Raw genomic sequence first — 26997 nt, 5'->3', positions numbered from 1 at the left:
AAATATTCACTCAGTTACTCTTGTGCAACGTTTGCTTGTCCAAAACCTTCTGGTTATCCTCTGCTTCTCACAGAGGGCTCACATATTCACCATGGAGGTACATATGCCTCCTCTTTTCTATCTGCTGCTGTGCTTGTGTTGTTTTGCCAAGGGAGATAACAGACAGAGGTAAGTACTGTATTCTTACAAATTTTCAACCTTTTTCTTTTTGTTAAGATAATATTAAATCTGTCATGGAAACTTTTGACTTTGTCTTTATTATTCATTTTTGCTACTTTGTAAATGCCTGCGTGTTTTGTATGGAAGCCCAGGAGCCCAGGAGCTCCGGCCCACACGACTCCATATGCCGATGTGTCCTTGAGCAAGACACTGAACCCCAAGTTGCTCCCAATGGCAGGTCAGCGCCTTGCATGGCAACTCTGCCGCCATTGGTGTATGAGTGTGTGTGTGAATGGGTGATTGGGGCACAGTGTAAAGCGCTTTGGTAACCTATATAAGTGCAGACCATTTACCATTAATGCTTTGGCATAGATTTAATCTTTCACCCCATTAAACTCCAAATGCAACAACAAAAATTGTCCGTGTTTATGCTGCTAATTGTTTATAGTCTATATGTGACACTGCTGAACAGAGCTGTTCAGCAAAACTTACATAGGTAAATTATTCAGAATTGTTTTGCAAGTAAACAGCCACATTCAGCTCTGAATTTGCTTGTATTTGTTTTAATTCTGCTAAAAGCTGGCATGGCTTGCATTGACGGTGATTGTGTAATTTCATAAGCCAGTATGGTAGCTAATTTTAAAATTATTTGTTTGAAATTTCAGCGCAATGTTTGAAAACACATTATGAATATGTTTGTTGTTGTTGCACTAAAATTACACGCAGCACCACAAAAGAGCAAAATGTATGTTTATCGACTCGAGACATTTAACAGTTTAGTTTCTTTTTAACTTGATGTGGCTTCTAAAAACACAAATCTACACGAAACACGAATCTAGCGCACGTTTACATTGAAATCAATTATAAAACAGCGTGGACGGACACAAAAACACGCTCAACGTGAACTCTCTTTAAAAAAGTTTGATCACGGGGTCCTGGTAGCTCATGGTTGCGAATAGTGGTTCTCACTCTCAATGGGCGTTTGATAAGTTTTGCGTTGATTTAGAAGAATAGCATGAGCCTCCACATGCTGTGAGTCGCCGTGGTGTCATGCACAACAAGCCACGTGATAAGATTTGAGGACTGACTGTCTTAGAAGCGGAGGCAACTGAGGTTTGTCCTCCGCCACCCGGAGTGAGGTGAGTAACCGGACCACCAGGAGGACCTAGTGAATTGGGAATGCCAAATATTGGGGAGAAAAGGGGAGAAAAATAAATAAAATAAAATAAACACGTTCCTATTATCTATTATTTGTTACTGCACATTTTAGAATTTGAGTAGGCTATTAAGTCATCAAAACTAAGAAGTAACAAAAAAGTATGGAAATGAAACAAATAACATCTTATATCTGAACTTCTTCAGTATAGCCTTTTGTCTATTCCAGCTCTGCGCACTTCTACACACTGTTCATTTTCTCAGTCAAATTCAGGTGCATCCTGGGATGCTTTTTAAACAGTATTGAATGATTTGATATGCTGGTTTTTCTTTAAAAAAAATACAAATACTATCAAATAAATAAAAGAAATAAAAGAATAAAAGGTTTGTATAGACATTTATTTTATATTTATATGTTAATATTAACTTTATTTACAAACTTTAAAAAAACTATCATTTGATTTGTATTGTATCTTCCTATGTTTTGCTATTGTAAACCTAGAATAAATGAGTTTCAAGTTTTTAAGTTTTTAAGCTTAAAGTAACCATTTAAAGTGAATTTAATTTGGACAATTTAGACATTTTCCAAACAATTTGTTCCAAATTAGCTTCAGAAAAGGTGACTTTAGCTGAAAGGTTAGTAGTTTTCATCCATGGTTTAAATATCAGACCATATTTCCTGAAAGAGAAAGAGAGATGTGTTTGACTTTGATTGGGTGAAAGATTACACTTTGCCAAAACAGTTATGCTTTAATGATACCAAATACTGCATAAACCAGAAGTGAGCACAAACGACGGAGACAGGTGAGAGTGATTGACACAGGGTTTAGCCTGCACGATTTCACGGCTCCCAAAAGCTTGAAAAAAAAAAATCTTGTTAAATACAAAGAAATAAAAATTTTATGATGTTTCTTTAACAGCAAAAATAAAGCACATTTGAATTACATCGGAGCAATCAATGCTCCCGAAAAGTATCTTGCTATATCTAAGGAAGGGAAATAGTTGCAGTGTTTTTAGCACGATTCTCAATTGGAGAAAGAAAAGAAAAAGAAAAAGGTAAAAGAAAAGGAAAATCAAAATGAAAAAGAAAAGCTATTGGCAAATTAATTAAGAAAATAAATGGCCAAATGCCTTTTTAAAATGCAATTTAAAATGGTGCTTTTAAAGTGCATTAAAAAATGCATTTAAAAGACTCATTAATGTACTAATTTATTGCTACATTTAGTGCCATTTTAAAATGAAATAAATATGATTTAATAATGCACAATTTTATTGTTAAATAAAATTTATTTTTTAAACATGAATTAAATAAACAAATTTAAATGGGTCTTTTTATTTGTTCATTTATAAATTGGTTAATTTATTCATATTTTTATTTTCAAATTAATGGATTGATAATTTATTCCTTCATTCTTTTGTAAATGGCACTCTTGGGCTCCTACATATTTGATGTTATCATTTTACCTCTGACCCAGACTTTAAAATATGAGAATGCATCAGAAAAATATTAAAAACTATAAAGCTATTTTTCTTTAAATATTTATTCAGTGTAAACCATGTGAACAAATTTAATACAAATTGTTAGCTACTGTTCCCCAGATGTGGCTTCATCACAGCAACATTTAAGTTAGTGTACTTAGCTACCAAGGAGACAACAGTGTCAGTGAAGAGCATGTTAGAAATGTTTCTTTATGAAGAACAATTGTGGAAACTATCAAAGAATACGTATGTGTGTGCATGTGTGTGTGTGTGTGTGTGTGTGTGTGTGTGTGCGTGGGCTGGTTTGGGTGGTATACGAGGACATTTTTTTAGGTTAAAAACTGGTAATTAAAAGCTAGGGTATTATGCTATAAATGTGGTTTATGAGGAAATTTCTAGTGTCCCATAATTAAAATCACTTAAAAAAACATACTAAATTATGTTTTTTTGAAAATGTAAAAATGCAGAAAGATTTTTGTGAAGTTAAATTTAGGTTTAGGGGATAGAATCTTTAGTTCGTACAGTTTAAAAATCATTATGTCTATGGAGAGTCCTCATAAGGATAGACACACCAACATATGTGTGTGTGTGTGTGTGTGTGTGTGTGTGTGTGTGTGTGTGTGTGTGTGTGTGTGTGTGTGTGTGTGTGTGTGTGTGTGTGTTTGTCAGACTAATTTCCAATCAAGCTATAGTTTTGTCATACAAAAGTGTGAAAATATTATTGAATTGTATGCATAGTATTTAGGGTACGTAAAATCTTATCAAACTTAAGGCTTAGTATTAACAAATGTATTACAAGGCTTATTACAAATAAGTCAAGTATTTTATTCCTAAAATGTTTAAAATGTTATTTTCACCACAATGATATCAAACTAAATATAATTTTAAATGCAGAGGAAACTATATTTGTTGGTTCAGAAAAAAAATAGACAAATATGACAAATTTCTCCTGTGGTGTATGCATTTCCATTGCTGGACATTGGAAGCAGACATGAAATAGACAGGTGCTTTCAAAGTAACTCCATGTTCGATAAACTATGGAAAATGTGTGCAATTTTAGACTAGAACCTTTACATCAGTAAAGTGTTATAGTGTGTTAGAGAACTCTGTGAAATGTACATGTCTCTGTGTTAATGTGCATATAAATGTACACTGGCAGCCAAACATTTTGAATAATGAACAGACTTTGCTCTTCTGGAAAGAAATTGGTACTTTTATTCACCAAAGTGGCAGTCAACTGATCACAAAGTTTAGTGAGGACATTAATAACTTGAAAAATTACTATTACAGTTTAAAAATAATTCCAGAACTTCAAACTTAAACTACTTCAAAGTGTTCTCATCAAAAAATCCTCCATGTGCAGCAATGACAGCTTTGCAGATCCTTAGCATTCTAGCTGTGAGTTTGTCCAGATACTCAGGTGACATTTCACCCCACATTTCCTGTTGCACTTGCCATAGATGTGGCTGTCTTGTCGAGCACTTCTCACGCACCTTACAGTCTAACTGATCCCCCAAAGGCTCAATGGGCTTAAGATCCATAACACTCTTTTCCAATTATCTGTTGTCCAATGTCTGTTTCTTTGCCCACTCTAACATTTTCAATTTGTTTTTCTGTTTCAAAAGTGGCTTTTTCTTTGCAATTCTTCCCATAAGGCTGCACCCCTGAGTCTTCTCTTTACTGTTGTACATGAAACTGGTGTTGAGCAGGTAAAATTCAATGAAGCTGTCAGCTGAGGACATGTGAGGTGTCTATTTCTCAAACTAGAGACTCTGATGTTCTTATCCTCTTGTTTAGTTGTACATCTGGCCTTCCACATCTCTTTCTGTCCTTGATAGAGACAGTTGTTCTTTGTCTTTGAAGACTGTAGTGTGCACCTTTATATGAAATCTTCAGTTTTTTGGCAATTTCAAGCATTGTATAGCCTTCATTCCTCAAAACAATGATTGACTGATGAGTTTCTAGAAAAGCTGTTTCTTTTTTTTTTTGCCATTTTTTACCTAATATTGACCTTTAGACATGCCAGTCTATTGCATACTGTGACAACTCAAAACAAACACAAGCACAATGTTAAGCTTAATTTAACAGACCAAATAGCTTTCAACTGTGATATAATGGCAATTTATTTTTTAGTATCAAATTAGAAATTTAGCATGATTACTAAAGTGTAAAGTGGCTGCTGGAAATGGGGCATGTCTAAATTTGATCAAAAATGACTTTTTTAAAATATTCATGGTACCATTTTTTACATCAGTAATGTCCTGACTATACTTTGTGATTTAAATTACCAATTTCACTTTGGTGAATTAAAGTACCAATTTCCTTCTGAAACAGCACATTACATTATTCCAAACTTTTGGAATGTATTATTTATTTCAGCATTTCTAACCCCTGTTCTTGTAGGCACACCGACAGTACACGTTTTCAATATTTCAATGTTTTTCTATATATAAAATCTATAATTGTTTTAATAAACTGAACTGATTTTTATTTATTGAATTGTCTTGGTGTGTCTCAGATTTCTAATTACAGCTCCAAGTGTGTTTCACGTTGGTGTGAGAGAACGCATAATGATTCAGGTGGGGGACTCATTGCTCGGCAAGTCCGTGTCCTGTCAGTTACAAACAGAGAAGCGGGTTCCCATGTCAGCAAGTGCAAGCAAAACAATCACCCAAAAAGGACAGTTTGAAACAGTGGAGCTTGAGGTAAATAATGTAAATAAGTTTGTTGTTGTTGTTTACACATAATTTACTCCAAGACCAGATGTTAATTTGACCAAGATGTAGTTACTTTTAAATATAGGGAAGACCGGGGTATCTCAGTAAATACAAAGTCCAAGTACACAAATGTGTGTTTTTCCTAAAGCAAAACGGTTTAAAAGTTTAATAGCTTTTTTGAAGCCAAGACTTTTGTGCTTATACAGATATTGACTATCCCAAGACATCACTTAAAAGTATAACAACCAGCCACATTCTCCCCTACATAATAATTAGATATGTGGATGTTCAAACACGTTTTTCCAAATTAATAAAGGTATCAGAAGTCTAGGAGAGATACTGCTGAAGTTGCTGAAGAAGCACACAATCTTGCTCATACATACTTTTTTTGATTTCTCTTAAAGATATTGGCAAATGAGGTTTCAAACCTAAAATCTACCAATGGAGAGCCTCCCTACCTCAATTTGGTGTGTGAAGTTAATGGTGAGAAATGGCAGACCCGTGTCCTGGTCTCCCAAAAAAGTGGCTACATCTTCATTCAGACAAACCAACCCATATACAACCCCACACAGAAAGGTACCATAAAAAGGGATTTGTGTTGCCATACCAATGAGTAAACACATCAACATGAAAACAAATCTGGGATATTCCAAAATTAAAAAAGTTATACACAAAAGTATGTATAGTATGTATATTGTCAGTGACAATAGTGTGACAAACACTGAACATGAATGACACTTACTGTTTTAGGGTTGACAGACTCCTCAATAGATGCTCTACATATTTGAAAACATTGGTGATGTACATTAAAATTGATTTTCTGCATTTCTCAGTTTTGTTCAGGATCTTTACTCTGGATCACACTATGCGGCCAAAATCAGAGATAATTCACGTTTCTGTACTTGTAAGTGAGAGAGAACTTTTTTTTATTTTTGTGCACCTCTGTTTGGGTTTCAAATTTAGGACCCACTTTATATTAGGTGTCTTTATGTACAATGTACTTATTATGTATATATGTGTTGTTGCATTGTACTTACTCTTAAAGTACCTGAATTCCATTACATCTGTAGTTACACTGTTAACCTTACCTCTAACCCTAAACCTAACCCTAACCCGAGCCTTAGTGTGAAGCTTAGACTTTTAAGGTCATGAAACTCCAAAAAACTCCAAGTGATAGGCAGTGTAAGGGAGAAAGAGTATACTACTAACATAGGAGCCCAAGTTTTAAATCCAGAGGAAAGTCCCTAAAACATGTGACATTAACAGTTCTTGTAAAAACATGAATGACAAAAAAAAAAAAAAAAAATGAACAGCTATGCTGTTAACCCTACCCCTACTCCTAAACCTACCTGTACCTCAACCTCAGTAGCAGTAATTGTGAATCTTGTGAGAATTATGCATAACATCATGTAGTTACACAATAAATGCATTGTATTGTATGTATTTTATTGTTAGTACATAGTAGTTAAAGACACATAATATAAAGTGAGACCCAAATTTGTACTGTAACACCTCACAAGGTGTTACATTATTAAATGTTATTTGTATGATGTAGTTGGGTCTATACTGCACCTGCACCTGCATTTTCATCCATCATTAATTAAACAATAACAAAAAGAAATTGATATGCCATTTTAATTGTTGTCTTTATTTCCTTTTTAGAATGCTGAAGGGAACAAAATCAAGAAATCTCAGTACAAAGTTCCAAATGGCATTCTTGCACAGAACTTCAATATCCCTGATGTTTCAAAGTAGGCCCCACTTTAAATCTTACTGTCATGTTTTCTATCATATATATATATATTTAAACTTTCATGTTCATGGAAATAACGATTTGTATGCTGTTCAGTCTTTTAAAGGGATAGTTCATCACCACCACCCCCCCCCCACACACACACAAACACACACATACACAAAATGCAATTCTCTCATAAGTTATTCACCCTCATGCCATCCCTTATGTGTTTGACTATTTTAACAAAGAATTTTAGAAGAATATTTCAGATGTGTAGGTCCATACAATGCCAGTAAATGGTGGCCAGAACTTTGAAAGTTATACACATCTGGGATGGCATGAGTATGAGTAAATGATGAGAACATTTTTGGGTGAACTAACCAATTAAGATGAAACATAAAGCTTCTGTGATTAAACTCAGTCCATCTCAGAATTTTTATTCAATCTCTCCAGACCTGGTATTTGGAAGATTACAGCACATTACAAAGGTGATGAGAGAAATGCTGCAGTGCGTGAATTCAAGGTTCAAAAGTTTGGTGAGTAGCATTAAATGTTATTTGACCAAGACTATTACTGCTTTCAAAGGCATATAAGGAAATATTAGGGACACAAGCATTGTTATATTTCAGTAAGAAAGCAAAGTAATAACGAAGGACTGGGAAGAGACACAATAATTAGATTTAATATTATTATAATATAATGATTCAAGTATAAAGAAGGTATTATGATGAAAACAATGTGATGACGAGGGTAGGCTATTGTCTAAACATTTTTAAGCTTGCTGCATGAAATAGAGACAAGCAATCAATCACTTAATTGACAGATATTTTTAGGCCTATAACACAAACACAATCCATTTTTGTCAGTTCTTCCCAGCTTTGGGGTTTCTGTTCAGCCAGAGAAAGGATTTCTGCTTGTGAATGCTGAGACATTTACAATCACAATTCAAGCCTCGTAAGTTCACATTCAGATCAAGTAATCACATCGAATAATGCTTTTGATGATTATTAACATGCAACTTCTGAATTTGAGACAAAAGTTCAAAACAAAAAGCCTTTTTTTATTTTTTTGAAAGATACACATATGGAAGGACCATTAAAGGTAGTTTCCACTGTCGGTTTGGGGTAAAAGAGGAGGACTCGGATAATAAAGATGACCAAATCAAGTTCATTAAAGGACTGGAGCAAACTGGATCTGTGAGTAAAAATTATCAGGACTAATATCTTCCAAGAAAAATGTATAGATTACTATCCTTATGCATCCCAATTTAATAATCCCTCATAGTGTGTCTTTCCTTGTTTTAGGTGCAAAAAGGCCACGCTGAGGTTACGGTTAAAGTTTCAGACCTCAACCAGAAACTGAAGGATTTAACACTGAATACTTTGGCAGCAACTAAGGCCCATTTCTACATTGCTGTCACTGTCACGGACATTTTAAGTAATTAAACATGAAGTGTATTCCGTTTAGTCAAATTAATTGAACTTAGTTGAAAGACCACATTGTAAAAATGTTTTATATAGTAACATCTAAGTTTAAAATATAATTTTATATGATTTTACTACATTAGGTAGTCAAAAGTAAATTTACAAAAGTAAAGTTAAGCAACCTGGTCTCATAAAATCACGTTACTCTAACTAGATTTTTGCTAAATGATTTTTACGTGGCTTGTTGTACGTAATGCGGCAATTTCAATGAAATTATGAGTAAAAAGGCAGATTATCAGTTAATAAACACGCACTTTTTGCCCTATTTCTTACTCAGTGCTATCTTATGACATCAAAACACTTTTAGGGTAGCACATGACTTGAAAGGCAACATTTGCATTACATAACCAACAACATTTATAAGCTTGTTGAAGCGCAAACAAATTGCGTGATAGCGCAAGTGATAAGAGCTTTGCAATGCAAATGACCAAGGTACAAGCTCACAGAGCTAAAAGTGCATAGCAAATGTGTTTTTCATCTCATATTTGCTTTTATGACACTATCAGTTAGGTTTAGGTTTAGAGAAGGGACTCGGGAGGTAGGTTTTGTTGATTTAAAACTCAATAGAGCATTTACTTAAAAAAAACTCATCTGTTTTGTAGAACATTTAACTCGCTTTTAGCACCACATAGCTGGAACTGCCACGATACATGTAATGAATAACATAATTGACAGTCACACAAATTTCATGAGATCAGGCTGGAAATAACGTAAAATCTGCATATTTTTACTCTTTACAGTGCATGCAGCCAAGATTTGTTGAACTAAATAATTCATAAAACTCATAAAAGGTTGTTATTTGACTGCATATTCTATGTACAGCAAAGTTAGGATGGCCAAAATTGTGTAAATTATTCAAATTTAAAAGCGAATGAGACACATTTACAAGATTAATATCTTAGTACAACAATCATTTCTTTCACCTAACATGACTGTTTGTCCCGATCACAAGGTGGTGAAGTGCAGGAATCAGAGGTTTTCCTTCCCATTGTTTCGAGTCCATATATTGTGGACCTGTCCCGGACAAGATCATACTTCATACCTGAAATTCCATTTGAAGTGGTGGTAAAGAAAATAATACACAACTCTTCCATACTACGATGATGCTATCAGTCTTAGATGATTTTGCATACAATTGTGCAAAATAGTATTCTTCACGATGTGATTGAAATTTTGCTGTTGATTTTGAGCCACTGCATCAGTTCTGTCTTTTTTTACTAGGTCATGGTTCGTCACCCAAATGGTTCCCCAGCCACAGATGTCCCAGTGAAATTAGATGTGTCAAGCACGGCAGAAAAGTCCTGCATTATTACAACTAATAAAGAGGGAGCAGCATTTTACAACTTCAATTTAAAAGAAACACCACATTCCATTTCAGTGGAGGTTAATTTATTTAAAGAATAAAGCTTTTAATACCTGTAATATTTCCAAAATGATTTGCTTTCATTAATACTTTCAATACCCGCATAGTCTATTAGTCCTACATTTTACAAAGGATATTAAAGGCACACTCAGTAATAATTTTGCTTATTGCTACACTTTATAGCAGAATGATATAGTAATAGTAGAGTTGTTTCTTTAAAAAATATGTTTACAATGTAGTGCACTCAAATGAGATGAAGACTCAAGAGTCAATCTTACATGAAAAGCTGCTTTATTCTGGGCAATGTTACTGGGCACACATTAATGAGTGCTGCCATGTTTCCATCAGATATCCAACCAAATATTACTTGCTGTATCTCAATTTTTCCACTGTCATTGGATATTAATCATGACTGACTGTGAATAGTGCATTTTTACAATGACATCTGTAACTGAGAACTTCTGTTTTTGCGTCACGCTACATCTAAATGGCACTGCAATGACAGCACAAATATTACTGAGTGAAACTTTACGTAAATTCATCTTTTCTTGAAATTTATTTTGTTTATCAGTTACAATAAGTACTATTTGTATAGTTTTGACATATCACTTTCAACAGGCAATGGTAGGGGGTTTCAAGTCAACCAAAAAAGTGCACCTGATCAGAACCTCAAATAGCTTCCTGTCTCTAAGTGTGACTAATGGTGTACTGTCACCCGGAGCATTTCTGGATGTCACAATTAATGTCATTAATGGTAAACCGGAGGATGGACAATTATATTACATGGTAGGTAAAAGAAGTTAATGATTTCATACATTTACTGTAAAGTTCTGTCACACCTGGGGTCACGGCGGCGATATTCAAGTGTGAGGGTGTTGTAATGTTTTATATGTGTATATATATATATATATATATATATATTTATATATATTTAAAAAATTGTGTGTCTCTTCAGGTACTCAGTAGAGGCACACTGAGAAAAGCAGGATCGGTTGCTTCAAGTCATCTGGTAAAAATAAACATCTATTTAACTCCGGACATGATCCCGTCTTTAAGAGTGATCGGCTACTATTATGACACGAATGGTGACATCATTGCAGACTCAGTGTGGGTTGATGTAGAGGACATGTGTGAGGGGAAGGTAATTCAAAAATTATCTCAATCTCAATCCACTACAGATTACTAATTTCTTATAATCATATTAGGTTACTAATTATATCATGGAAAAACAATAGCATAACTAATTACTACATATTATCCTTCAGTTACATTCTAAACATAATTTCCACAAACTTACACAATACTAATTTGACACCAAGTAGCTTGTTAATCTTTACCTCTGCAGACCCACCGGTGGGTCCATGGGCATGGCTAAAACCATGCTATAAATGTATTCTTAAATTGAAAAAGTTCCCGGATACAAAGGTCACTCATATGTGGGACAGTTTGAAAATTTTGAATATGAACTTGTCATAGAATACCATCACTTTTGCATTTATGCTAGATAAAATAACAAAATAAAGCCTGAAAAATTCCAGTCGCGCCACCTAGAGGCGATGATGTAGAAATATGAATAGAAACGTTTTTCCACACAGCACAAAAATCATTTACCAAATGAAAGCACTCATTCTCAGAAATGTGATTGTAGAGTTTATTTTGTTGACTAATACCACAGTTCAAATTATTATCAAAAGAATCATGAAGTGAAATATGATTTCTGTAAGACAACAAAGACAAATGTCTCATGTCTGCTCCGCTCAATGCCACAAACTCTAAATTAGCTCTTACCTTACCTCTATATCAGCTCTTACCTTAGCTTTCCAATGACAGCTAGATTGACTTTCTAGTCCATTCAGAGGCCGATATACAGTGATGAAACTTTGGGGAAGATGCCGTATATCTGTATCTGTATATTGTGATGGAAGGTAATAGAGGGAATATAATATTTCTTGGTACTTGCTGTCATCTAGTATAATTAAATAACACTTTGCAAAAGGACAACAAAAAATGTGATTTATATATAGAGATAGAAAATTTGTGTACTATAGAAACATATCACTTCTGATATATTTCTGAAATGCAGAAATGCAAACAGACTGATATCAGGAATTTAGTCATATTTTCATCCCATTTTTCTCTTTCAGAAGAATTTTTCAAAGTAATGCAATTATAATTAATTCAGTAACTGTAATCTGATTACAGGAATGTTATGATAGAACATGTTAGCGGCCATACACTCAGGAAGCATTCTTGCATTCACAAAGTAGGGATCTGTGTGAACAGCCCCTTACACTACTTCGATACTGAGAAAAAAAGCAATCAAATTTACAAACATACAAAACTAACACTGGTGATTTTAGATTTGTTTTTGTTTGTGTATAGAGTTTTACAAAACTTGTGTATAAGCTTATAACAGATGTTCACAATGTTCCTATTCTATTTCCTATTTAGCTTAGCATAAAGCTTGCTGGTTCTCAGCATGATTATGAGCCAGGAAAAACAGCTGAACTTGAAGTTGACGTAGGACCACAGAAAAATGCAAAAGTGGCCTTACTAGTAGTGGACAAAGCCATTTACTCTCTGGGTACTCAAAACAAAATCACTGCAAAACAGGTATGTTGTTCTAATAATAATAATAATAACACATTTTATTTATAAAGCGCCTTTCCCAAGCTCAAGGACACTGTACAAAGACATAATAACATAAATCAACAATAAAATCAACAATAGTAACAATAACATCAATAATACAGCAACACTAGAAAGAGGTATTAGCAGCAGAATTTTTAACATATTGTAATCTAGGGATGGGTTTAGCAGGCAATCCAATTAAGAGGGAGTTAAAATAGTTGAGGCGTGAGGTTATAAAGGCATGAACTAAATTTCTGTGTCTTTGGGTCTGAGAGATGGTCGGATGCGACGCATACAATGCTGCAAAGGTGGTAGAATGCTGTCTTGGTGAGAGAGTTTATGTGAGTTATGTGACGAGTCTAATCAGTTGAGCGGAGGTGACACAAGCACCATGAATAGTGAGATTCAAATCTGAAGTAGGGATGGAGGACCAAATAACATAACCTTAGTTTTGTCAGTATTACATTTAAGAAAATTATTATTAAGCCAAGTTTTGATGTGATAGATACAAGCATTTAATGAGTCAAGGGGAAGTACTGTGGTGGAACGAGCAGATATATAGATTTGAAGGTCATCAGCTTAACAGTGATAGCTGAGACCATGACTGTGGATAATATGGCCAAGGGGTAACATGTAGATATTGAAGAGAAAAGGACCAAGAACAGAGCCCTGTGGGACACCTTGAGTGAGATGAATGGTGGAGGATTTAAACTAATGAATAGAGATGAGTAGAGATTATATTTAAACCATGAAAGTGTAGTGTCCGTGATACCAAAAGCGGATAGTTGAGAAAGAAGTATGTGGTGGTAGATGGTGTCGAAAGCAGCACTCTAATCTACAATTATGAGGATGGTAAGACAGCCAGAGTCAGCAGGAGGTTGTTGGTGATTTTTAGTTCTGTCTCATAGTAGCATCTACTTAAAGGGTTATTATTTCAGAAGAGTTTATCAAATAGACATCCAGTACAGGATAAATATGCTTGATGAATGGGCAAGTCACAAAAAAACAGAAACAAAAAAAAAAACACGGAAACATATATTATTGAGCTGTTCTTGATTTAACCTCCTTAACTGTTTTCCCTTTTCTTGTGAAAAGGTGTTTGCCTCCATGCAGTCCTATGACCTGGGTTGTTCATATGGGGGTGGAGAGAACACAGCTGCCGTTTTTAATGATGCTGGTCTGACATTTATCTCCCACTCCAACACAGTCCGTTCAAAGATGAGAAAAGGTACATAAATACAAATAACAAATGATCATTTTCAGTGTGCTATTTTCATTCTAGGCTTACCCTTGAAAGATTTAAAACAATTCATTCTGTTTCTAGGTTTCAGCTGTGAGTCTGGTTTTAGACGAAACAAACGCAATATAGATATTCAAACAGAAATGGCTAGAAAAGGTACAGTAATGTCTATCGTATATGTTGATACCTCTGGATCAATCCTCAAAGCTTAGAGCACGTGGTTTGTGTTATTTAAATATGTGCATTCAGTAATTGTTTTGGTTATACTTCATGGTCGGATATGACTTACATTGACAAGGATGCATTGTCATTTAAAAAACACATGATCTTTTTCAATGAGTGAAAGTGGGGGGTTACCACAAAAGTGTGAAGCCTACTGGTATGACAATCTATTTTTGTGAGCATAGATAACTTTATATTTTTCACAAGCATTTCTTTAGAGGTAAAAATGTTTAACATAGAAAAAATACTGATTTCACTTTTAAATGCAATTTCTACAGTAGGCCTATTTCAGTTAATATTACTATTAGCAGTGGCATACAAGCTGTCTCTCTCTCTCTCTCACTCAATGTATGTTTTAATTGAATTGACACCTTTCTCCATACCTTTACTTGTTCTTGATATGCAGTTCATGATGTGCATTAAAATTCTGCTAATGCTCACTTGCATTACTCTTGTCCTGAAGAGACTGCGTTTAAGATAGCTGAGCTGCAGAAATGTTGTCGCCATGGCTTCACCCTGATTCCTATGAAGCTCACCTGTGAGGACAGAGCGAAAAAAGTGAGCAAAACGAACAATAAAGCCTGCGTGGATGCCTTCCGAGAATGCTGTGAGTTTGCAACCAAGCTAAGAAACAAAAAGAGGAGAGAGGACATGAGGAAAGCGCATGGCCGAAGTGAGTATGTGATCTTAAGGCAGGTGCACACTGTACGATTTTGGCCACGATTCTGTCGTCTGAGACAAATTTCGGGAATCCTGAAGGATTTCTGTCGTCATAGGGCAAAATCAGTAATCTTACAACGTTCAGTGTGACATGTTCACCGACATCCGATTAATAGCCTTTGCGATGATCTTTAGCCTCAGATGAAGTTTGGGCAGTGTCTGAAATTTAGCATCGCAGCCATATAGTGTGACTGCTCTCATGACGGCTGAAAGAAACCTGTTCCACATTTGCAACATCATAGCAATATTTGTACCCAGTTATCACTCTACTCAAGCATTTTCAATGTTTTTTCTTCTTTTCATTTTATATAAAAAGTTAATAAATAAAAATATGCAGAAAATACTTTGAGAAAAGTGTAACACACCAGCAACACGAAAGCATTATTCTCTGAATTAAATAAATACAGAGCTTACAAAATGAAAACAAATAAATGATTGCATTTTCTTAACACGTTTTTTCTTTACATTTATCATGCATTTTCGGCGTGGCCGATAGTTTAAAAGAGGAGAAAGACGAACTATTACCCATCTTTTTTTTTCTCAAAGTGAACAGAGAAGTTTGTCATTTTTTGGGCCACAAGTCTTTTTATTTCCACAATGAATATCTGCATGTGGTTGGTAATTATTACTGTAGGCTATCTCTCACACTGGCGTTCATTCTCAGCATCTGTCATTTTCTGTATTTGTGATCAGGCTTATTATTATGGGCCATCCAGAAAGTCCATCTTTCTTATTATATGTTAGTATATGCATTTTCCTTACCACAGCTGCTGATGTTGATGAAATTGAGGATTTCTTTGACAACAACAAAGATATTCGCAGATATTTCCCTCCAAGCTTTGAATTTAGGGAGATTGATGTGAAAGGAAAAACTATGTGAGTAGCTTGTGCACATTCTTTATAAAGTATATGTCTGTCTGTCAATATAAATGAATCTTATATAAAATGAGTCTTAAGGGAATGTGCTTTGCCAAAAATAAAAATTCTGTCATCATTTATGCACAATCATGTAGTTACAAACCCATGACTTTCTTTCTTCCATGGAACACAAAAGTAGATGTTAATTATTTATTTTTTTAAATGCTTTGAAGAGTGAATGGTGACTGAGGCTAACATTCTGCCTAACATCTACTTGTGTGCTCCCTATTTATAAAGAAGTGTTTGGAATAACATGAGAGTGAGTAAATGATGATAGAGATGATAGTGAAGCATTACCATTTATCAATACAATACATACATAGCTATTACACTATAAACTTGTGATAAATATGTATATACTAATGTTTGCATTAAATCTCCTTTGAAACATTATGAAATTAAGTGTTAAGGTTTACAAAGGTCTTCATTGTATCAGGTCTTTCTTCCAGACACAAAATCTATACACCTGACTCTATCACAACTTGGGAGATCCAGGCTCTCAGCTTGTCTCCATCCCATGGTAATTTCCCTTCTCAATGTTATCATAAGTAAAGAGATAGTTCACACAAAAATGAAAATTCTCTCATCATTGACTCACCTTCATGCCATTCCAGATATGTTATACTTTCTTTCTTCTGCTGAACACAAACAAAGATTTTTAGGAGATTATCTCAGCTCTCTTTAGTTCCATAAAATGCAAGTGAATGGTGGCCATAACTTTGATGGTCCAAAAAGCATATAAAGGGATAATGTTAGTATATAGGGATAGGAATAAGTATTCCATAGGACTCCAGTTGTTAAATCCATATTGAGAAACAGATAAATATTGAAGTCCTTTTTTACTTGAAATTCTCCTCCCTGCCCAGTAGGTGGGGATATGCACAAAGAAAAGAATTGCCAAAAAAAGAAGAATGTGAAAGTGAAAGTAGAGATTTATAGTAAAAAGGATTTACAGTAAATATCCATCTGTTTCTCAACCACACTTATCACATAGCTTCTGAAGACATGGATTTAACCACTTTTATGTTGACTTAATGTAATTTTTGGACCTTCAAAGTTCTGGGCACCATTCACATTGTATGGACCTGCAGAGCTGTGATCTATTTTAAAAAAAATCTTTGTTTGTGTTCTGCAGAAGAAAGCAGGCCATAAACATATTGGATGGCATGAGGGTGAGTAAATGATGAGATAATTTGAATTTTTAGGTGAACTATCCCTTTAAGTGTAAGGAACTTTAAGAAACAACTCTTATTTTTTTACTTTTATTGTTTACAGGTTTTTGTGTGGTGGAGCCTGTTGACCTTCATGTATTTAAGCATCTGTTTATTTCCTTGAGGCTTCCCTATTCTGTCAAATGCTTTGAACAGCTGGCTATAGTTGTGGTGATATTTAATTATAGCAAGTTGGAACGAGAGGTTTGTTTAAATCTTCTTAGTTTTTTTAAGAACAAAGAGTGAGAAATTCACCAAAAATTGAATCACCTTAGCATGCAGTATTCTAGTGATTACCAGATGCTAAAATAACACAGAACACATATTCATTCTTATTGAATTGCTACCTGAGTGTCATTTATAAATAATTTATACGGTAAATTGACTGTAGGCTATTGTGAATGTCCATATTTACACACTGTAGGCTACACATTTTATCATAATAGTTTTATTATGTTATAATCAGTAGATTCATAACAATAGTATATCTTCTTAATCTATCTCTCTCATGGTCAGCTTATAGTTCATATGAAACAAGTGGAAGGTCTTTGTTCACCCGGGGCATCGTCTACCTCTTCCTATGTCAGAATCAATCTGGACCCAGAGTCCTCCCAGACAGTAACTTTCCCTGCTGTTCCCATGAAAACAGGCGAAATCCCTATCATTATTGAACTTTATGATAAAGAAGACTATAAACTATTGGATGCCATTCAAAAGATGCTCTTGGTAAAGGTAAGGGAAAGAACTGGGAGAATACCTAAAACTCATCTCATGTCTACCTTACATTTCATCACCCTGTTGCTGCAGTTGGATTTTAATTATTCTAATGTCTGTTTTAAATTATTTTCTCCATGTCACAGAATGAGGGAGTGGTAATAAGAGACGAGCAAACTTATTTTATTAATCTGAATGGTGAGATTGTATTCTATCATTTGATAGTTTATCATAAATACACTGTGGTTCTTAAAACTGTAGGAAAAAAAATTACACAAAGTAGAGCTAAAATTTTATATATATTTTGTAGTAACCTCAGCATGTAAAACATCTTGAACTGTGCTCAACAGGTAGAAGTGACAAAACCTTCTTTATCAATGGACTTTTCCCAAACAACACGGTTCCTGAAACAGACGTCAACCTGTTCGTCAAACTAGAAGGTCTAAAAACCTTTTTCTGTATGTATCTTATATGAAATGTTACTTAGATGTTTGTATTGTACTCTCTGAATAACCTTTTTTTTATACTGTAGAAGAACTATTTGGCCAGTCCACTGCTGTTCCCTTACTGTCCCCATCCAATGTGGAAAATCTGATCCGGCCTCCTCATGGCTGTGCAGAGCAAACTATGATTCGTATGTCTCCGACTGCTTTGTCAATTAGGTACCTGGACAACAGCAACGGCTGGCTAGATCTGGAAGCAGGGTCCAGAGACAAGGCACTGGATTTCATTGAGAAAGGTGTAGACAAAATATACCAATTCAAATACTAAGCAATATTTTGCCATGTCAGACTGTTCCTTGATTTGCATTTGAGGATATTTATGCTTGTATACTGTACTCTGGCAGCTTATGAAAGAATTTTGACTTTCCAAAAGCCTGATGGATCCTACGGAGCTTGGCGAGACTATCCAACAAGCACATGGTAAATCTGATGATGGTTTATAAATATGCCAGACTTGTTTTTATGAGATCCAGAGCTGCACTGAACATGCCCCCATTATTTAAACAGATACAATTCTGCTTAATATTATTTTCACAATTTTGACCCACAAACTATTCACAATATTAGATGTATCCGTGCATTTGTTTTCATGTAGGTTGACTGCACTGGTGGTGAAAGTGTTGTCTCTTGTGGCTGATCGACAGTTAGAAACTAGAGAACAGAGAGGAACAACAGAAAAGGCCATTTCACAGGAGGACATCCGCAAAGCAGTTACATATCTAATAAAAACACAGAGCCTAGATGGGTCCTTTTCCGATTCTAATCCAGTCATTCATAGGGAAATGCAGGTCTGTAATTTCTCTGTAATTTTCATTTGCCAGTCAACCAAAGTTTTACTCTTTCAAACACTGAATAAGTCAACTTGTCAAACACTGCAAAATTTTATAAACAGGAACTATATTTCTGTGGTACTACATTGAATGTGCGCTAATATCTAGTGTTTCTGCTGTAGGGCGGTATTGGGGGAGTTGAGCAAGATGCCTCTTTAACAGCTTTCATAACCATTGCTCTCCAACGCTCTATCCCTTTCTTGGACAGAGAGATAGACGATGTGGTAAGAACGATAGATTGCACCGTTGAAAACCATCACAAACAAATAACTTTTAAAGACACTGAAGAAGGAATACAATTTCCCTTTATAGATAACACATATACAGTGGCAAGTAATAGTATGTCAAACCTTTGGAATCTTTTTTTTATTATTATTTAGTTTTTTGCATGAATTGGTCATAAAATGTGATCTCATCTCCACCAAATCACAAGTATAGACAAAGCACAATATGCTTAAGCTAACAACACACAAAACATTTTAATCTTTCATGTCTTTATTGAACATTCACAGTGCCCTTTGAGTCATCTTAACTGGACGGCCACATCTAGGGAGTGTAGACACTGTATTAAATCATCTCTATTTATAAACAATTTGTCTAACTGTGGAAAGATGAATATCTACGATATTCGAGACAACCTAAAAACCTTCTCCAGCTTTATGCAAAGCAACAATTCTCAATCGTCTTCTGAGATATCTTTTTGCGAGGCATGGTCCACATCAGCAGATGAATAGTGTTTTTTATAAGCTAAAGTAGCTCTTACCCACACCTCCAATGATGGCAGGTTTGCTAACTCTTGACTCTAATTAGCTTTGATGTCATTAGCCTAGTGATTCACATACTTTTTACAACCTATACTGTGAATTTTTTAATGATGTATTCAATATGTACAAGAACAATCCAGTAATTTGTGTGTTATAACAGATTAGGGTTGTTCATTATTGTAACTTGTTTCATCCAATCAAAACAGATTTTAAGTCAAATTTATACAGAAATGCAGTTAATTCCAAAGTGTTCACATACTTTTTCTTGCCACTGAACAAATAAATTCAGGTTAACAAAAAATGACAGGTTGCTGGTTTGATACCTTGAACAAGGCACTTAACTCCAGCAGCCCAGCAGCCAAGAGATTGTCTTTTCAAAAGTCTTCTGGAATTAATTTTGTATAATAGCATCTTCTAAGTAACTAACTAGTTCAAATACTTTGTGTTTTTGGATGATTATTAGAAAAACAGCATATCTCGTGCCACTGACTTCCTCCTTGCACGGGTTGATGATTTAAAGAGATCATACGCCTTAGCCATTACAGCATACTGTTTGTCTACCTGTCTTCCCAACCAACCTCGAGCACTGTCAGCTTTGGAGAAACTCAAAAGTCTGGCAAGAAAAGGTAGATTACAGTTTTTCATTATTATAAAAGAAATAATGGAAGATTGTTCTATCCTCAATGTTTTATAAGTATAAGGTATTTGAGATACAGGATGTAAGACAAAGAAGACATTCCATAAAGAATCCTAGAATGCAAGATCTTCCATTAATTGTATGGAAGAAGCAAACTGAACAGTCTTTCTTAAGACAGTATTATTTGTCTTTATATCTTAAATTACTGCTGTCATTTTTTTTCTTTCACCTGCTCAACAATAAGAGGGCGATTGTCTTGTTTGGCGAGATGATGAGAAGATGATATTGGTAAATGAGGCTCAGCCATACAAGGTGCCCTCTGGAGTGGCATTAGTTGTAGAGACCACAGCATACGCTCTCCTGACCTCACTCGCACTTAAAGACTTACAGACAGCACATGATGCTGCATGCTTCTTGACTTCACAAGAGAATTACGAAGGAGGTTTCAAATCAACGCAGGTAAATCAGCTTAAAGGTCATTGGATTACATTTTAGTTGAGTCTTAAAGGAATATTCCAGGTTCAGTAGAAGTTAAGATAAATCGAGAGTATTTGTGGCATAATATTGATTAGCACAAACAATTAATTTTGACTTGTCACTTTTTTCTTTAAAAAAAAAACAACAAAAATCTGGGTTACAGTGAGGCACATACAATGGACATGAATGGGGCCAATCAGTAAACATTAAAATACTATTCCAAAAGTATAGCTACAAGACATAAAGAAAATGCTTGTTACCACGATTTAGTGTAAATCACTAAATGACCTTTTCTGTGTTAATGTATATCCAATTTTACAAATTTGTTACCATGATGATGTAACATTGTAAACCCTCAAACTACGGTTAATTACTATTTAAGCAACTTTACAGCTCAAATAATCCATTTATTTTAATAGAAGAATGAATATGTGCTTTTATAAAATTATAAGCTTTACATTTTTGTCTTTAAACCCGACAAAAATTTGCCCCATTCACTTCCATTTTAAAAGCATTACTGTAATCTCGACACTGTGTTCCTGTGGTGCTATAAAAATTCCTGTGTTTGTTTTGAGAGACCCACTTAGACCCCACCCATAAATGTTACTCCACCAATGGCATGAGTTGGGGTGGGACTATCCGACTGTTTGAACAACTGCAGACGAGGAGTATATTTCAAAAGCTGTTTTGAAAACATTGTTTATTTATCAATTCCATTCGATGGCGCTAGTGTCGCAGAAATTACAAAATTCAGTTTTAACTTGTATCAGAAAATTGGAAATTCTTTCCGTTGTTACATTTCTGATGAAGGAAATTTTTAAAATGGCAACACTCATCCAATCCAAACACCCTTACAGGACACTATTGTGGCTTTGGAAGCCCTCTCAGAGTATGCAATGAGTATACCAGAACCCCCCATGACTAAAATAAATGCCCAGTTCACAATTCCAGGGAGGTCTGAGATGGAGAAGCTGCTTTTGGAAAACAGCGAAAAGAAAGTGGAAGCGGAATTAAAGGTAAATGGTCTAAACCTGTCACAAAGAAGGCTTATAAAGCCATTTCAAACTGATCGGCTGTTCAAAGTATTATCTACAGGGATTGGTGCTCTATTGTTATGCAACTGATATGTATTAAAAACTTTCACAAAGCATACAGTATATTATAATTGTTATTGTTTATTTTAAGATGATTTGAGTTTTGAGGGATTCTAATTACATTACAAATTACAATTACAAAAAACATTGTTTGTGGAAAAAAAAGACCAATTTTAGATGCATCTGCTGAGAATGGGCTTCCTGTCCAAATGCATTCCTAAGGTTCTATCCATTGATTGGTTAATTTAGTTATCAACTATTTATCCACCTAATTCTACTTAGTTATTTACTTCATTTGACCAATGTAACTTGGGGTTCACTTATTTTTTCATCTGCACCATTCCTTTTTAATTTAGTATTCTACTTCAAACCATTTATTTCTAAACCAGAATCTGGAATTGATCATTATGAACCTGTTGTGTGTGGAAAGTTTTGTGGTAAACCAAAAATATCCAGAATTGTACAAGACATTTACATATCTTGAAGCAGCAAGATTACTGTATAATCTTTAGGAGTGTAGTTTTAAATGAGGAGACTTGAGAATGCACTTAAATCCAATCTACTGTATAATTTGGCCTGTTGTCCTCTAGGTGTTGCTGTAAGCTCGTGTGTTGTTAATAATAGGAGTTCTTGACTTACCTAGCTTTCTTAAATGTTCTCACTCTTATCTGTAATTCACTGTGTCTCTCCTACCTTCCTAGAAACTGGTGGGAAACAGCATAAATGTAAAGCTTTCTGGAGAAGGAAAAGCTAAAATGAAGGTAAGCAGTTCATTTATTCACACAATTCAGGTATGTTAATACCTACCATGTTTCCTAAATGATCCTATTTTGGTTTGTTGTTATAGGTGGCAAAGGCATATCATACTCTTAAGGAGGACATCGACTGCACTGATGTATCAATAAGTGTTTCTATAGTGGGAAAAGTGGAATACACAGGTGAGGATATTTTAATTTTCCAATCCAATGTTCAGACCTAATATGAATTGAATTGATGTAGATATGGAGAATCATGATAATGCAATAATTGTTCATCTGCTCCATAATTCTTATGAAAGTCTTTTAAAATTAACCACTGTTTTCTTTTCAGCTCATGTAGAAGAAAATTACAATTACTATGAGGACTATGAAGCGGAGGAGAGGAAGGAAGAGGAAGATCGCCCTCTCTCCGGCATTGAGTGGTTTGATGCTCGCAGCAGACAGAAAAGAGACACCACACAAAACATACAGAATGAAATTATCTATCAAGTGTGTATCAGGTAAGAAAAAATATCTCACAGTACCCCGTTCATGTCTTTCTCATTCTTTTCCTTGCATTACTCATGTACTACGATTTTTGGAGTTATTAGCATCATCTGTCTTCTCTCACAGTCACGCTCAGGGGAGGAACCTCTCTGGAATGGCCATTGCTGACATCACGCTTCTTAGTGGCTTTGATGCAGTCGTTGCAGACCTGGACAAGGTCAGCTGTAGTCATATCAAATGTTAAGCATTAAACAATACAGAAAAACTGATCGCAATAAAATCAAATTTTTAGATTTGTGGCATATTGTCCATGTCTATTAGCTTTGAACACATATTAGTGTACTCCTTTTATGGATATATGCAAATTTACAGTCTCTCTCTCTCTCTCTTGAGATGGGATTAAAAATTATGGATCAGGAATATGGTTTGTGACTGTGACATAACTAAAGCCTACTGGCTTTATGTATATATATATATATATATATATATATTGCCCAAAATGTCTCTTTTACTTCTAATGGTGTGAGTGACCTCTTTACATTCTTCCTTAGTTTCGATTTTTCTCTGATTTTGGACTGTAACTTTTTCTCCTACAGCTGAAAGATCTAGTCGATGCATATATTTCTCACTATGAGATCACACAAGGAAGAGTCCTGTTGTACTTCAATGACGTGAGCACCAAAACAGTCACTATGTACATAGTTCAACATATCTCCCTATTTTACAAGATTGTCCTACTGATCTCTCCATCACCCCTCAGATGGATGAAAGTGAGACCTGTATAGCATTTGGAGCAATGCAAAGCGTGCCCATCGGTTTAGTTCAACCAGCTCCTGCTACGTTTTATGATTACTATGAGCCAGGCAAGCTAATCTTCTATTTCATTTGCTGTGTATTTTACAAAACCATACCAGCTAGCCTTGTTAATGGATTAGTTCACCCAAATTGAAAATTAATTTACCCACCCTCATTCCTTCCCAGATGTGTATGACTTTCTTTGTTCTGCTGAACACAAACATTTTTAGAAGAATATATCAGCTCTGCAGGTCCATACAATGCAAGTGAATGGTGATCAGAACTCCAAAAGATGAAGTCAACATAAAAGTAATCCATAAGGACACTCCAACCCCCCGTCCACCCGGAACTCTGCGTTGGGCATCATTTTGGCCAGCTGCAGCCCTGGTTAAATCCATGTCTTTTGAAACGATGCCATTGCAGTCTCTAGGCAAAATCATTATTTTAAGCTCGATTACACTTCCTGGCACTTGATGCATGTGCAGAGTGCTAGATGGCACTATTGGAAGTGTAATCCAGCTTGATATCATGATCGCCAAGGAGACTGCTTTCAGGATGTATAGTGAAAAAATAGTTACATTTTGGTCTGTTCTCACCCAAAACCACCTGGATCGCTTCAGATGACATTGATTAAAACACTGGAGTCTGATGGATTACTTTTATGCTGTCTTTATATGCTTTTTGGACCTTTTGAAGTTCTGACCACCATTCACTTGCATTGTATGGAACTAAAGAGCTGAGATATTCTTTTTAAAAATCGTTGTTTGTGTTCAGCAGAAGAAAGAAAGTCATTCACATCTGGGATGACATGAGAGTGAAAAAATTTGAAATAATTTTCATTTTTGGGTAAACTATTCTTTAATGGATTGATGCAGGCTCAAAAATGATCTATGATCTTGTAGGACTTTAAATATGAATGATACCTAATCACTTTCAATTCTGTTCACAGTATGGATCTCACAGGTAAATCTGTATAATAGTATGATGGTTTAATTAAAAGTGACGTCACTAAAACAATCCCCATGACATTTCACAGACAGGAGATGCTCGGTGCTCTACAGTGCTCCCAAGAGGAGCAAGATGGTTTCTGTCCTGTGCTCAGCTGATGTATGCCAATGTGCAGAAAGTAAGCTTTTAGTAATTCTTTAACTATTCAAACAAATACAATCAATTAGCATATCTACTGTATACGATCCAATGATCATAAACTGAAGGATCGTTCTGATTATGTCATTATAAATTCTTATGACCTCTGTGTCCACAGGAGGTTGTTTCACAGAGAGGAAAACGCTGGAGATGAACATTACCAAAAAGGATAGATTTGATTATGCTTGTTACCGGTCTATAATTGATTATGGTTTGTGACACAAAGCTATACAGGTTTTACATGCAAATACTATCACTGTAATTCCTAATGCTCAAATAAATAAATAATTGTTTTCAGTAGGGAAAATTTTAATTAAACATATTAGATCAAACAAATTAACCTTGATTAGTATTTAGAACTTTCTCTTTCTTTTGAGTTCACAAAACAAAATTTAAGTACCCTGAATTGTTTTATTGTTTTGAGTTTGATGAACTTGTCTATTAAAATTGACAGGAATTTAAATTTAACTGAAACTGGGCAGGGGATTTCTATTTACCAGCATGCTTTGCATGGCACTCGACAGGGAGATCAAATGTTAAAATTAAGGTTGATTTTATGTGTCTTTGTGCAAAATTAATGTAAAACGGGATACTTGTTAGTGTTTAATGTTTTGTTGTGTTATTTTGAAAAGTTTCTGACATTTAGGGAGTGGAGGTTAGGTTGACGACAGGTTCAATTTATGATTGTGCAATAGTCTATGCTAATCAAACGTAGTGTTACCAATTAGCATGCATGCAGCATGCTAGCATTTACTGTATTGACCTTTAATAATGAGAGATCAGAATTTAATATTTCTTGTTCTTTTTTATTATAGCTTATGAGGTCATTGTGGATTCAGTTGCCGAAAAGAGCAACTTTGTACTATACTCAACAACTGTGAGAGTGGTCCTACGAAACTGTAAGTATTGACAAAGCTATTTTCAGCTTTGCCTAAGAGTTCCTCAGAGGGTCTTAACCACTTATAGCATTACAGTAATTTCAAGAAATACAGATCAGATGAATTTATTATGTTGAGCATAAAAGTCAGGTAGAACCTGAGGAAAGGACACTATGTTTCCTGAGATTGTTATTTTACTAGATTTTCTCAAATTTATTACCTTTGAACCTCAGTGGGAGACATAACTGTCAGCCCAGACAGCATGCGGGTGTTTGCCAAGAGGAAGCACTGCAAGAGTGAGCTGAAAGAGAAGAACATATATCTCATCATGGGTAATGATGGCCCCACCAGAGACTCTGATGGAAAGTGAGTAGCCATCTAAATCTTAAAAGACCACCTAAACTGATCTGCAGTCTAACAGCAAAGCACATTATAATCCATGACTTTGCAGCTTCATACCAAAGCATATGAACCCATAAAAACAAGTAATCTCCAAAAGTATCAGTAGCATTAACTGTTATCGCTCTGTCTATTTTTTAGCATGCAGTATCTATTGGATTCAAACACATGGGTTGAGATGAAGCAATCGCTCTCCACATGCAAAGCATCAGTCAACAGACTTTACTGCAAGGAACAGAAAGATTTTGTGAAAGAATATCAAGCTGATGGATGTAACCTGTAGTCTGTGATAAAATTTGGGGCCATTTAATTACTTATTTCAGCTCAAAGGCTTTGAGGTTATTCTAAACCTGAATACCTAACTAAACTAAAATGGCTTTTCTTGGTTGCTAAAGATTATGATGACTGAGAACATTGTAACCATGTTCATGTTGTAATGTCTCATTTTAACAGTGCTTTGCTTTTATAAATGGTCCTTCACA

At 35.0% G+C, this 26997-nt stretch overlaps 1 protein-coding gene across 1 annotated transcript; it reads left to right on the top strand.

The window, feature by feature from the left end:
- Positions 1-26997, top strand: LOC127656174 (complement C4-like). Its single transcript, XM_052144358.1, has 41 exons — positions 1-168; positions 5312-5498; positions 5915-6086; positions 6344-6414; positions 7173-7261; positions 7699-7781; positions 8112-8199; positions 8321-8441; positions 8550-8682; positions 9682-9794; positions 9951-10112; positions 10711-10878; positions 11048-11233; positions 12544-12705; positions 13819-13951; positions 14048-14119; positions 14649-14858; positions 15673-15781; positions 16273-16343; positions 17099-17238; positions 17551-17766; positions 17895-17946; positions 18099-18188; positions 18281-18487; positions 18596-18671; positions 18847-19039; positions 19204-19305; positions 20309-20471; positions 20727-20941; positions 21817-21975; positions 22755-22814; positions 22901-22991; positions 23143-23311; positions 23424-23514; positions 23894-23968; positions 24058-24160; positions 25129-25218; positions 25357-25449; positions 26054-26137; positions 26350-26482; positions 26657-26997. Exons 1-41 carry the CDS (start codon positions 92-94, stop codon positions 26796-26798), a joined length of 5151 nt encoding a protein of 1716 aa, XP_052000318.1. The 5' UTR covers positions 1-91; the 3' UTR covers positions 26799-26997.

The sequence above is a fragment of the Xyrauchen texanus genome, chromosome 15 (assembly GCF_025860055.1).
Source record: "Xyrauchen texanus isolate HMW12.3.18 chromosome 15, RBS_HiC_50CHRs, whole genome shotgun sequence".
In the NCBI taxonomy this organism is placed as follows: Eukaryota; Metazoa; Chordata; class Actinopteri; order Cypriniformes; family Catostomidae; genus Xyrauchen; species Xyrauchen texanus.
Note: the sequence above shows the minus strand (reverse complement) of the source record. Positions and strands in the feature narration are given on the sequence as shown.

Coding starts and splice junctions, on each gene's coding strand:
- LOC127656174 (XM_052144358.1), top strand. CDS start 92: ATGGAGGTACATATGCCTCCTCTTTTCTATCTGCTGCTGTGCTTGTGT. Junction 10,113..10,710: donor CACATTCCATTTCAGTGGAG/GTTAATTTATTT, acceptor CACTTTCAACAG/GCAATGGTAGGGGGTTTCAA. Junction 22,992..23,142: donor GGGAAAAGTGGAATACACAG/GTGAGGATATTT, acceptor TTTTCTTTTCAG/CTCATGTAGAAGAAAATTAC.